At 37.3% G+C, this 13,908-nt stretch overlaps 1 protein-coding gene across 3 annotated transcripts in view; it reads left to right on the forward strand.

Annotated features, from left to right (window-relative positions):
- The window catches only part of WWP1 (WW domain containing E3 ubiquitin protein ligase 1), a 65,988-nt gene extending 54,421 nt beyond the window's left edge, over positions 1 to 11,567 (forward strand). For all 3 annotated transcript variants that reach the window (XM_068395828.1, XM_068395829.1, XM_068395830.1), the window contains 8 exons: positions 293 to 452; positions 3,375 to 3,508; positions 3,597 to 3,737; positions 5,030 to 5,150; positions 6,360 to 6,464; positions 7,732 to 7,828; positions 8,143 to 8,215; positions 9,396 to 11,567. In XM_068395828.1, coding sequence (XP_068251929.1) covers positions 293 to 452; positions 3,375 to 3,508; positions 3,597 to 3,737; positions 5,030 to 5,150; positions 6,360 to 6,464; positions 7,732 to 7,828; positions 8,143 to 8,215; positions 9,396 to 9,495 — 931 coding nt within the window. In that variant the 3' untranslated portion in view covers positions 9,496 to 11,567. The remainder of the gene's footprint in view (positions 1 to 292; positions 453 to 3,374; positions 3,509 to 3,596; positions 3,738 to 5,029; positions 5,151 to 6,359; positions 6,465 to 7,731; positions 7,829 to 8,142; positions 8,216 to 9,395) is intronic.
- Positions 11,568 to 13,908: the final 2,341 nt, after the last annotated feature.

Below are 13,908 nucleotides of genomic sequence, written 5' to 3' on the forward strand. Positions count from 1 at the left end.
AATATGCAACTAAAACCTGTGCTATTAGGGTGTGTTCAAGGTGACAATCTTAACAACCGTTTCTAAACTTTGGAAACCATGACTTCCTAACATTATTGTTTTTAATAATGAATTTTTTCTATTTAAGAAGTATATAATGCTATATGTTATTATGTGATTCTAATACAGCACTGTTTATATTATTTTTCTAAGTTTGCATATGTTTTGACCATTTTGCTAGTTACCTAAGGGGTATGGTAATAAACATCTGTATTTGATGGTTTTTATGTGTATACGTGTTTTTTTTCCTTAGAGAATGGTTTTTCTTGCTTTCCCATGAAGTACTGAACCCTATGTACTGCCTATTTGAATATGCTGGCAAGAGCAACTATTGCCTGCAGATAAATCCAGCATCAACAATCAATCCTGACCATCTTTCATATTTCTGTTTCATTGGGCGCTTTATTGCCATGGTAGGTTAGATTTTAAGGTTTTATTATTTGCTGTAGCTATACATTTATTCCTGAACAGTATTTGTTTTTACAGTTATTAAAGGTTATATTAATATCTTAGAAATGGAAGATTAAGGCATGTAAGGTTATTGAGCCAAAATATTCCCTGAGACTTAAGTCATTACACACTCAAGTTTCCTGGGATAGTGATGAAAGTTAATATAACATTCAATATAATATTTTATTTTCATTAATTGGATGTGTGTACTTCATGCAAACCGCTGTTTGATTGAGTGAATACTGACGCTCTGAAAAATGTGACTAGTATTTTCCAAAAAAGGCTCCTCAGTTACACTTGGTATACTTACTGTATTTGAAAAAATGAGTTAGAAATGTTTTGCGGAGTACACTGAGCCTTAATTTAAATGTACATACTTGGATAGAAAGGTCAGATACTGAGGAGAGCAGAAGCTGGCAGGGAGCTGATTCTCTGCCGTCAGGTTTCTCTTAAGCTAAAAGCTGACGAGGCATGTTGTATCATTTCTTCTTCTGGTATCAGTATCACTGAGACAATTTTCTATGGAGGACTCGTGCTCTGTCACATCTCTTTCCTTCCATGTAGTGATACAGTCATCTTTGCACATAATCATCATGATCACAGAATCACAGAATCACAGAATCACAGAATGTTAGGGATTGGAAGGGACCTCGAAAGATCATCTAGTCCAATCCCCCTGCCGGGGCAGGATTGCCTAGACCATATCACACAGGAACGCGTCCAGGCGGGTTTTGAATGTCTCCAGAGAAGACATTTGATGCCTACAGGTAGCCCTCAGCAACATCCCTGAACATAGAGAAACCAAAAAGAATAGATAAAATTGCATTTTCAGATTGAAGAAATTGTTGTCTACTCCTGTTGTTCAGGCTTATTGTATGAAATCAGAATAAATACAAGCAAAGTGTAACATAAATGGAAAAATACTTTCAGACTTAAAATAAGTTAGGTTTGGGGGTTTTCTTCATTTTGTTTTTCCTACAGATGCTTCTTGGAAACAAGTTTGTTCCATTTTGATGATAACACCTCTGATTTTGAGGATTTTATGGCCAAGTTTCCCATTTCTGTGCTGTCATGAAAATTTATTTCATTGGGTTAGCACTTTCAATAGGCTGCCAAATTTTTTCTTTCTTTTAGAACCCTGAGCGTGCTATAATGCCATTTAGCAGGAAGACATGATAAAGCCAGTTAGGTGCTAGAGGCAAATTCTGTTTCTTTTAGTCAGTGATTTTTGATCTTGTCCACAAGATAAATCTGTAATTGAAATGTTAACTTTAGAAAAACTACTTCATAAAAGGACAGATCATAGAAGAGAAAGTAATTAAAGTATTTAATGTAATTAAAAGACGGACTTCTCTTTGCTGAAGTAATGTGGTCAGTTGCAAGGTTTGAGTATATTCATGGTCTACAATGGATGGCACTTCCTCCAGTACTTCCTGAGATACCCTCTAGTGGCGTAAAATAGCTCAGGTAATAATGTAAGTGAGAATCATTGGATCATTTTAAGGAGTCTAGATAGGCTTTTTAAGTGCAGTTGTAGTTTCTGTCCTTCTCACAGTTCTAAAATAGTTGTGATGTTCAGATCATAAAGGCTTCTTTTGGTTTTAAGTACTGAAATAACCACAGACGTTTTCAACTGAAACGGGGTTAAACATAATGAATACACATCTTACTCTGTAACAAAAATCTGTTAAATGTGGTTGGCTGAGGCAACTTTTATATTTTGCTGTAAGATTATCATGGACATTAAATGAGATGATTTAAGAGCTTACTTTTGCAAAAAGAAGGAAATTGTATAGCTGGATGCTGCACTTGACACTTATTTTTTCTGTTTCTATCTGTTTGCTCTCCCATGGGAAGTATAGACTAGCTTAAAAATAAATAAATAAAGGCCTCTGAGAGAACCTTTTAAAGCTCTCTTAAAGCAGAAGAAAATGCATGCTAGAGTAAGCCTTAGGGGGCGAATTAGAAGGTGGGGAAAAAAGATGGAGCCCTGCTTTGTTCTGGAGGGAATGGGCCATTACATTGGCTCTTCTGTTCATAGAGTTTCAGCTGTAAGGAAAGACAAACAATGAATGCCATACGTGGCCTATGTTTAGGATGGTTTTATAATGAGGTATTTAGTGAAGAAATTGTACTTGATAAGGATGAGGAAAAAAATGTTTTCATAGTTATAGCTGTGCTGTTAGCTTTCAGATGCAGAGTCAGTATAGAGGTTAACACTCTGTGTGTGTGCGTGTGTAATGCTATGCTTCAGTACTAGAAATTAGCTTATACCCTTTGTGCACGCGTGGTGAGACAAGTGTGACCACGTTTTGTTTTGTTTTTTTTCATTTCATTTTTGCAGTAGAAGGGAGAATCTCATTTCTCAGTTCTGTTACTCACCTATAAAAAATGTGATTCCCAAAGCTCTTTCTGAAGCAGTCTGTGATTGCATTTTTAAACTCTTTTTTACAAGCTGCAGCAGCATTGTGTAAAGGATGATTTTGCAGGATGTATGTATGTATGTAGTAGAAAATGGCAGTAGTACTCAAGTAGTATCAAATATTATGACCAAGTAGGATCAAATAACACTTGGTATATATACCTATCCACATAATAAAGAGGAAACGTAGTAATTTCCTCTCTTGATAGACTTGAAGTTACTTTTAATCAAAGAATTTCTAAATTGTAATGATAACATATGCTTGGATAAATTTTGTCAATTAATCAATTTTTTTCTCTCCCATTTAATGTAATGTTTTGTTCTTTTTAAATACCAAGCTGCTACTGCTGCTTGGTGCTTTTTATTATTTGAAGGAGAAAGGAAAAAAAGAATTCAAGTCCAGAAGTACTTCAATAATTCAGTAGTTCAGTAAATGCTAAACAGACTTTTTTGTGTTCGACAGGCATTGTTTCATGGGAAATTTATTGACACTGGTTTTTCTCTGCCTTTCTACAAACGAATGCTGAGCAAGAAACTTACTATTAAGGACCTAGAATCTATTGATACCGAGTTTTACAACTCCCTAATTTGGATAAGGTTTGTAGATTATTCTTTTGTGTATGATGTTTTATGGATTTTTTTTTGTTTATATAGAATTCATTGCGCTTTTTTTTTTTTCATTCAGGGATAATAACATTGAAGAGTGTAACTTGGAAATGTACTTTTGTGTGGATATGGAGCTCTTAGGAAAAGTAACCTCACATGAGCTGAAATCAGGAGGTTCAAATATCTTGGTAACTGAGGAGAACAAAGAAGAATATATTGGGTAGGAAAGTGTAGATGTTGCAAAAAGTGTTCCATATTTCTTCTGTTGCTCTAGTCAGTTTTGACACAGTATATGATTTGTTTTTTTCTTTTTTGTCCTATTACTGTGTAATTCTTGGGACTATTACTGAAATGGTATCTTGGTACACATGATCTCTTGGTACATTTTGATCTCTCCTATTCCCCTCTTCCCTCTCCCCCAACTGCACCTCCCCACCCCCCCCCCCCCCAAAAAAAAAAAAAGAGAAGATCTGATAGAGAGAAAACGGACTCGTCTTGTTATTATATGTACAATGAGAGAACAGGTGAAACTGCAAATGAGCAAACCTATTTTTCGGTAACTTCAGGTAACAAAACCAGGGGGAGGGAAGCCATGTATTTGACAGAGGATTTCAAAATTGTTCAGAGCTTTGCTGTCACTGTGGAAACTGAAATTCAGAATGGTGTACAGTGTGGTGTGACTTAAATTATTTTTTCTCTTTATTCTGTTATGCTGCACTTTCCTGCTTCTCTGCTAATCTTATCATTGCCTTTCTTTTTCTGAACCTGTATTTCTGATCCATCTGTTCAGAGTGATCTCAAAAGCAGATGTACACAGATCGTTTTCTGTGATACAGTGTATGTCCAGTGCTGCACATAAAGTTCCCACTTAAATTAGCAGTCTTCAGTTTCTCAGTTCAATAGTTTCTATAGTATGTATACCTATTTATCATCTTTTTTTATTCAGAAGTGACTTGGCCTTTTTAATTGAAACATAGAAAACTTTACCTTTTCCTCCTAATCTTAGCATAAATCAGAAGCTCAAAACAGAATTATATTCAAAAACAGTATTATAAGCAACAGTATTTCTTATTATTCTCTGCCTACATAGTGTTTTTTACTCAAGAACAGAATATTTTAAAATCAGTGGAAATTTTTCTTTTCTACCGTTGAAACACTAGGATTATGCACTTTTTAAGCTGAAGTGAATTTTGCCATAACAAAATTATAATGCCCAAGTAGCATTATCTTAATGAAAAGGCTGCTGAATTTTGATTAGTGAAAGGTTAATAATAATAAATTTTTTTTTAAACTGGAATGCTAATCTAAGTACATCTTGCTACTTTTGCAGTTCTCTGAGTTTAGAGATTTGTGATAATACTAGTATGGTAGGTCCCTTATAGTCTATGGCATCATATAGTGTAAGAAAGTAAAATTGGAAGGTGTGTTCCCACATGGGAACACACACGCAATCATACATGTTTGAACTTCTTCATGTTGAGTGCTAATTGATGTTTAATTTTTCCATCCTAGGCTAATGGCCGAGTGGCGATTTTCTCGGGGAGTAAGAGAACAAACCAAAGCTTTTCTTGATGGTTTTAATGAAGTTGTTCCTCTACAGTGGCTACACTATTTTGATGAAAAGGAGCTGGAGGTGAGGTTTTCTGTTCACCATTTTTACCTTTTGCAGAGGTAATACATATGGAATGATTAAACGGATAGGTCTGTTTGAATCTCTCATCTGTGGCATGCTGCATTTGACAGCTTCTGGAACATGGAGAATTTAATAGGAGCAGTGGGGGTAAATCATGGTGAAAACCCAGTGTCTATTGAATTGATGTTTTGTGGTGTTCAGCAGTTAGGAATTTGAGATTCCATCCGCAGTATTAAATTGTGTTTTGCAAGTTTCTATGAAAGGATCAGAATATGAGGTCCCAGATGGACCTATTAGTCATAGAAAACTTTTCCCTCTGTGGTAGATGGGTAGAATTACCTTGTAACAGATGGCACAGAAGTTGATTCTAGTGTATAGTGATCGCTTAGTTTCACGTACATAGTCTAGGATAGGTTCTAGGGTTATTACACTTAGGGACAGAAAGTTGGAGGAACCAACAAGGTTTGAAACTGAATTTTGCAGGTCCTCAATATGTAGCACAAGGGCTGATAACAGGAATTGCTTGCATGCACCATGTTTACTTAACAATCAGCCTGACCTATGTTCACTGTTGGGGTTGTGATTTGAAGCAGGGACAAAAGGCTTTGTAGTGCTACACTTATTTATTTCTGTGAGACCTGCCAAGGTTCCCTGTATATAATGAGGAGTGTTCTGAAAGCTTCTTAAGTTAAATGAGAGTTTTTTCTGAGAAAGGACTTTGATCTATCTTATTTAGTGTTCAGTTTTCTAGGAGGCTTTGCATTCAGCACTTTCAGCTTTCATTGTGTCTCATAATGAACACTTTGCAGACTTACACTTTGCAGTGTGTTTTATCTTTACTAGTAGTAGCAGTAGCAGTAATGTAATCACCATCATCTTGGAATATGAGGCAAGTTTTTAATGGGAAAGGTAACATCCTCTTTAACATAAAATTTACTTTAATGGGAAAGGTAATATCTTTAATTATTAGTTGGAAGAAACTAAGTTTCTGATATGCAGGCTTTCAGACCACTTAAATAATTTTGGAGGAGTTCTGTGAACTTAGGATAAAGGAAAATCTAACTGTGGAGTAAAATGAAAAAATTACCAGTCCTTTTTTTTGAGCAAGAACTTCCGTTTTTGTTAGCGTGTCTCATACAAGATACAAAATTAACTCTTAATTTATGTGTGTGGACATGTATATTGCCACGTAATCGTTCTCTTTTCTAGGTTATGCTCTGTGGTATGCAAGAAGTTGATTTAGCAGACTGGCAGAGGAACACTGTTTATCGTCATTATACAAGGAATAGCAAGCAGATCATATGGTTCTGGCAGGTATGTTGATCAGTAAAATTTCCGACTTTAGATTTTGTTTTGTAACACAAATGACGTGGGGAGTGGAGGGATGCCATCTGAATGAAGGTTCTTGCTGCTTCCTTTCTTTTTTCTTTTCAGAGAAGGAAAGGAGGATTACTGGTCTTTAGGGAGCATACTTCAGGGTAGGAAATGGCAGATAGATACCTATGTTACATTTGGATGGCTGGGTCATGAATACTTTTTCTATATCTTGTCCATCTTATTGATTATGCAATGACAGTTTTTTGTATTGTTAGCAGTGATGTACCTTTTAAATGTTCTTATACATAGTACACCTCCACATCCGAAATGCCACATATTATTTATGATTATTGTCATATTAACTGTTCCAGTCTAGCACTGACTGATTATAACTCACATTTTAATGAAGTTGGCTAAGAACTATTTGCAGAATAAAACCTCCAAAAATGTTATACAGGCTCCCAGTTTCCATGAATTTCCCTAAAGAGAAGTCACAGCTCGGCAGTTCCTGTCTTGTGGTAAATCACCATTTTAGAGATGCTTTTGACAAAGTTACTGTAAGAAAATAATGCAAATCAGTTATTCCCTAGCTTATTTATATTGTCAGAATAATGTAAGATCTGATGATATGTTCTCCTTTTGAGAAGCTTGGTACTGAAAAAATCTTATCCAGAAGTTCAGATAACTTGGATATGGTTTCAACATTTATAGAACAAAAATATTCATTTTGTTATCCAGGTTTTTCTGAGTCAAAATTCTAGTTGTATCAGTGCCCCCTCTCTTACTGAGATGTTCTCCATCTCCCCTCTCTTTTCTTCCTCTTCCCTTTCCCAGTGAATTTCCTTACAAAGTGATGCAGCTGTTATGATGGTGTTTGCTCTCACTGAGACTGCCACATGCAGGGAATACTTCAGTCTTGAAATACCCTGAGCCTGTGGCTGGGCTATTGCTGTGTTTAATCAAAATGGCAATAGTCTTCATATAAAACATTGGCATGATTTATATTTTAGTGTAGAATAAAATAGATAAAAGATTATTCTTATTTGCTGTTCCCAGCCTTCACATTGTAACAGTTGACAGTGCCTATAATCTGAAATCACTGTCTTCTCCCTCCACCCAATTTTGCTGAAATCAAGAAAGATAAACTGTTCTCCAGGTGGTGTCTTTAAATGGAATTATACTTTTTCAACAGTCTTGTGGGGTTTTTGTTTTTCTCCAGATATGTTAAAGATTTTTATTAAATAATTTGAATTTCTGTGCCTAGTTTGTAAAAGAAACAGACAATGAGGTTCGCATGCGACTTCTGCAGTTTGTCACTGGCACTTGCAGATTACCACTGGGTGGATTTGCTGAACTTATGGGTGAGTAAAAGGTGACCAAAACTTTTATACTGTAACTGTTCCATTTGCAGATGAACCATGCTGCAAGTATACAGATAGCAGGAACTTCATGTATGTCAGCTTGGATCTAGAAGGGCTTTTTATATCAGAAATCCCATGAATACATTTATAAATGATTAGGAAATTAGCTCATTTCTAGGAGAAGAATGTTCATATTCATGTAACATTGAGTAGCACTTCTGTCTGCTGTATCCGAGTTGTGTCTTATGTCACGTATATGTCATGTGTGCTACTTAAAAGGAACAGATTACACTTTTAAAAATCTTCTTTTCTAGGAAGTAATGGTCCTCAGAAATTCTGCATTGAAAAAGTTGGTAAGGAAACCTGGTTACCAAGAAGTCACACTTGGTGAGTTGTTACATGTAAACTTTTTGTACCTTTAGTAGTTCTCTCTTCTGGTCTTGCATTTACCAAATCAAATGAAATCTCTTTTGAATCAGTTCTCTGTCTCCATTTTGAGCGTCGTCTTTGATTGCTCTGACATGCCAGTATTGACAACTTTTCTGCTTGCCCTATTCTTAAATTTTGCTCCTGCACTGTACACAGTTAGTCAGTATCAGATCTCTCAAAAGTATGATATCATCCTTCTTGCATAGAACTGAGAGGTATTTCCCTAATTCTTTAGAGAATATTAAATAACTGAACAAAAGTCATGTTGGTATTAGGTATACACAGTTACTAGATACACTTATTATACAGTAACATTATAGAAGATAAATGCATAGACATGAGAAAAAGTAGCGTGAAAGAAATGACAGCAAACGTTGCAAACAAGGATGCTTAGCCAAGAATGCAGATAGTTTTTCCTGCCAGGCCTCAGTCTATTATTGGCTTGGCATTCCTGTGCCAAACTGGTACAACAGGTACGCAGATCAGTTTCCTGTATATGCTGTGTGAAAAATGGACACACCTTCCTTTGGCAACACTGGGACAGTAAGATTCATCATGCTTTTAAACTACTTAAGGGAATACTCCATTTTACCATTTTCTCCACCGGTGCTGTTTTTTCAAGTGATGATTGTAAGAGTTAAACATCCCTCTTTGTCTAAGATAATTCTGGGTAAGACATGGAATGAAACAGAATTTTGGCAGAAGCCTTTTAGGGCAAAGTTTAGAGGGAAAACCCCCCTATATCCAGGCATGTGTGAGAAGAAGAGATCAACTTTTTTCATGCTCTTGCTGGAATTTGGAGATGCATCAAACTAGGATGATATTAAACGTCACAGTGAACATTTCCTTTTCTCAGTATTATAGTTCTCTGTATCTTGGGCTGTCTTTAGTCTTCAAACCGTCCTGGTTTTTATCTGACGTGATAATAGTCTCTCGTCTCCTCGAGTATTCCTCTCAAATTTTGTCTGTTTTTACTGCTCTTAGAAATGTCAAGGCAGTGAGATTGCACTGATTGCTATTTCTTCATTTCTAATTGTTAGATCAGAACATTTTTAATTTCTACTATAGCAGTCAAGTTCTGTAGTGTTCTACAGAGGATTTAGATAAACTTAACAAAATTTTGTTTTTTTCTGCTCAGTTTTAATCGTTTGGATTTGCCACCATATAAAAGCTATGAACAACTAAAAGAGAAGCTGCTCTTTGCCATTGAAGAAACAGAGGGATTTGGTCAAGAGTAGAAGTGGCTTCTAGTCAAAAAGGAGATCTTGTGTAATGACAGGCCCGGCCAACTAAAATTGCACACTTAATTGTATATAAGCTTTTTGTTCTGTACAGTGATCTTTCTGGAACTCTAAAAGTATAATTGTTCTCCGTTCTTCCACAAAGATATGCAAAACAGTTCAGCCTTTTCTACTTTTATTTATTGCCCTTCCAAAAGACCAGAAAAACCCTTCATAAATTTTGAAAGCAGACAAAAGACTTATTTAAAATATATATAAAAAATAAAAATATATATACTAATAGGCTCTAGTTTTATAGAGCTTTAAGTGTATGAAAAGTTGCAGCCATTTAAAAGGGCCTGGATTTGCTTTATCTTGGCTTTATTATTCAGAAAAATGTTTAAACTGCTCTGTGTTCTCTCTTAAGAAACATCTCCAAGTTTGTTTTATTGCATGGCTGTTCTAAAAGGTGTTAAAGGCTTAGGCCAAATGTATCCTAAATATGTAGAAAGATGCTGCTGGTATTTGAGACGACAGAATATGTTGTTCTGTCAGTTTAATTTTTTTAAATGCATAAATAGCTGATATATCCCTCTCTACTGATGTAGCCGAGGTCATGAATAAAGCCTTTACTACTTGCACAAGAGTCATGTACAATAAGATGAATGTGATTTACTGTTGAAAGGAATTGGTGCCACTGTTCTGACTTATTGTAGGATCTGAACAGAATATTTTAATTCATTTGAGCAGCATTGAAATTTGTTTACATATTACCTTGGGTTATTACCACGAGGATGTTAGGTAATCTTCAAAGAAAAAATAATAATAAAAGAGAAAATATTACATTCTCTCCTTGGTCTGGTGTCTTACAGGTTTCTTTTTTGTTGTTTTTTGTTTCCCTTTCCAATCCGTGATGTCCTTTTTACAACTTTGTAGAGTGTATTGATGTAAACTGAGCTATAAGGCTATATAAAAGGTAATGTGAACTTTGCTGCTTTCTATGTTCGTTTCACTTTCAGTTATTGGATCTAGTAAACCCAAATAAAATGAAAGTTACATAAGCTTTGCAAAGATAAAAATACTCTTAAGTATTAAATACTCTCATTCCTCTTAAGTTCTTACAGAAATTCAGATGTACCTGAATTAAGTAAGTATGTCTAAAACCTGACATTCATTTATGTAGGTCAAGTTTGTCTCAAGTGCACAATAATATAAAGCCATTTTAAAATTAGTTTTATTGGCATTGAGGGCATTTGCTGAACTGCAAAGATGTGTTTTAAAAAAAATGAAAATTTAAGACCTTATTCATGTGAATTATATTAAATGCTACTTTTAGCAAACCGTGCTTCCTTATTATAGAGTAAAAACATGTTTAAAATTACCGTTTGCATTATGCTTTAAATATTAACTGTAAATTCCATTAAACTTACACAGAATTTTGTACACACATGAAAATGATTTCTTAGAATATGATTAAAAACACTTCTGTAACATATCATACTGAACTGTTAAAAGTGTACATGCAGAAAAAATAGCTATATCTGTTCATGTATCTTTCCAATACAGCAACTGAATTCTGCCAAAATTTTATTTTTCTACATACTGGATTCTCTTGAGGCTTTGTATTCAATATGCACAGCTCACTGTGGAGCTGTTAACCTGTACACAGCTGGGGTAACACCGGTAGTGCAACGGGCCCAATAGACTATCTTTACATGAACTTCCTGTAAGAGTTTCGAAAATCTCCACCACTTTGAGGGTTTTTCATACTACACCAAATATCTTCTGCAAAACCATTTTCGTAAATATAGCATTGAATTAATTTCAAGTGCAAATCCACTTAGATTATGACTTATGCTGGTTAGAATGGAGGAAGCTTTAAAAAAAAAAAAAATAACCAACCCTCAAAGGCCGGGCAACAGAAGTGTGTGTGGCTTGCCTAAAAGACAGTTAAGAGGGCTAAATGTCATAGAGTTGAACTTCATGAATTTGCACTAATGCGTGACTTGGTGACCCACTACCAACTGCTGAATTTTGTGAATCTGTGAGTAAGTGAACAAAATAATAAAGAAGACAGCACATCACAAGAATGTAGTTGCTTTATTGTTTTGATAATTTTAGCTGTCTCATAACTGCAATAGCTTCTCCTGTGGGTAAGGGTTAGTAAGCAAGGGAATAACCAAACCCAGAGGTCTTCTGTACATGTATATGATCTATTAACTGGTTTCAGAGGACTGACTGAAAGCATGGCTCTTAAGAGAAAAAAAAAACACAACTATTTGTTTACTTTTGTGTGTGCGTGCATACAGTTAACACGGACTTTCTGGGAATTTCAGTAATACTGCATTGGAACTTTTTCTTTTCCCATTTGCACTCCCCATAATTCAGAGGTACTTGGGGGGAGGGAGGAAGACAGCAAAGAGAGGGAAAGCAGCAAAGGCTGCAGATCAGACGAGGGAACCAGTGAGGTAATATTACTTGAAGGAGCTCCTGTGGAGTTCACGGCTTCCGTTTCCCTTCCTCCTGCAAGCAACTCAGCTGCTCTTCTCTAAACACTCAACAATCCTTACTTGGTACCTGGATAGCCTTCCTCTTTGTGCAGATACTGTTCTCTGCAGCAGAAAAGGCACAGAAGGTGCCACGAAGCTACTAGAAGCGGTTTTGTGTATGGCAGATGTTTTTGTAGTGTATGAATGCAGAAAATTCAAATCATCTCTCTGAAACACTACATGTCATCCACCCCAGGACCCTGACATATCAAAGACTTCATTTTGATGCTCTACTAATAGAAAAAGAAGAATTACTTTACCGTAGTGGAGAAAACCATCTTTTAACTAGTTTTGTGATGTGAGGCTAGAATTAAAGCTCTAGATTGTCTCTTGGCTGTGGATTTTTACTACTGATTTGGCACAGGTTTCGTCTGTTAGTCTAAGCAGTTTAGGCCCTCCTTCATCTTCCTCCTATAGATCGCAATATCCTTTTCTATTAAAGCAAACACTAGGTATTTATAGTCAATTTGTTCTAGATTGTTAAGACTTTCTACTGGCAATGCCATGCATATGTCATTGCCTACCATTTTTCATTATTTGGTCCTCTTTTTCTATTAGGTAATCAGAATATATTGTTTGAAAAGTATGTAAATATTTTCTATACTGGATACCAACAGGTATTTCCCAGTTCAGTGAAAGAACAATGGTATCTACCTGGTGGAAGAAGACCAAAATGGATGTGGGAACCCAGACAGAGCTCCCACGGAAGGAGGCGATGGTGCAGGTTGCGGGCTGCAGGGAATGCTACACCGTCTCTGTGGTGTCAGGGGGCTGTGTGCGCTGTGAGCAAGTAGATGATCTGCTCGGCCGAGCGGCACAGCTGCAAAGCCAGGTTGAAAGGCTTCAAGCCGAAGTAGAAAGGCTTAGGAGCATTCAGGAGGCTGAAATGGAGATAGACTGGTGGAGCCAGGCTCTGCCCTCCCTGCAACAAAAATGGGAGCACCTGCCGGAGAGCTCCCAGGATCGAGGGACCCCTGTACTCTGCCCCTCTCAGGTGGAAAACAATAACCTAGAGGAGAGGAGTGAGTGGAGGCAAGTCTATGGCCGTGGCAAAAGGCGAGTGCCCTCCTTGCCTACCTTGCCTCCACAGGTGCCTCTGAGCAATAGATATGAAGCCCTAGTGGAATACAGCAGGTCCAACGGGGATGTGGTGGAGAGGCAACCTATATCAGAGGTCCCACCACAGTCAGAAAAACCTGGCAGGTGTATAGCTACCTCCTCCACAAGGAAGAAGAGAAGAGTTTTAGTGGTTGGAGACTCCTTCCTAAAGGGATGTGAGGGCCCAATATGCAGAGCTGACCCCCATCCCAGGGAGGTCTGCAGCCTGCCTGGAGCCCGAATCAGGGATATCACCAGGCAACTCCCCAACCTGGTGAAGGCCACAGACTACTACCCCCTGCTGATCTTCCAGACAGGTGGGGAAGAAGCTGCATCCCGTAGTCTGAGGGGGATGAAGAAAGACTACAAGGCCCTAGGACGGTTGGTGAAAGAGTCTGGAGCACAAGTTGTTTTCTCCTCCCTCCTTCCATTTTCAGGTGATGACATGGGATGGAATAGTAGGATTCTCCCTATTAACCCCTGGCTACGAGACTGGTGCTCCAGGCAGGGCTTTGGGTTCTTTGATAATGGCTGGTTTTATAGGACAACAGGTGTGATAGTGATACATGGGAAAGGTTTATGTCGTAGGGGCAAAAGGGTTCTGGGACAGGAATTAGAAGGGCTCATTCGGAGAGCTTTAAACTAGATTCGAAGGGGGATGGGGTGGTAGCTGGGCTTGCACCACTGGGGCAACGCTCTAGTGTTGAGGTAGACCAGGAGGCCTCCCATCCCCCTAGGGTGAAATCGGTGTGCCCAGCTCGCTCCCTGAAATGCCTGTACACCA

This window comes from Nyctibius grandis, chromosome 3 (genome assembly GCF_013368605.1).
Source record: "Nyctibius grandis isolate bNycGra1 chromosome 3, bNycGra1.pri, whole genome shotgun sequence".
In the NCBI taxonomy this organism is placed as follows: domain Eukaryota; kingdom Metazoa; phylum Chordata; class Aves; order Nyctibiiformes; family Nyctibiidae; genus Nyctibius; species Nyctibius grandis.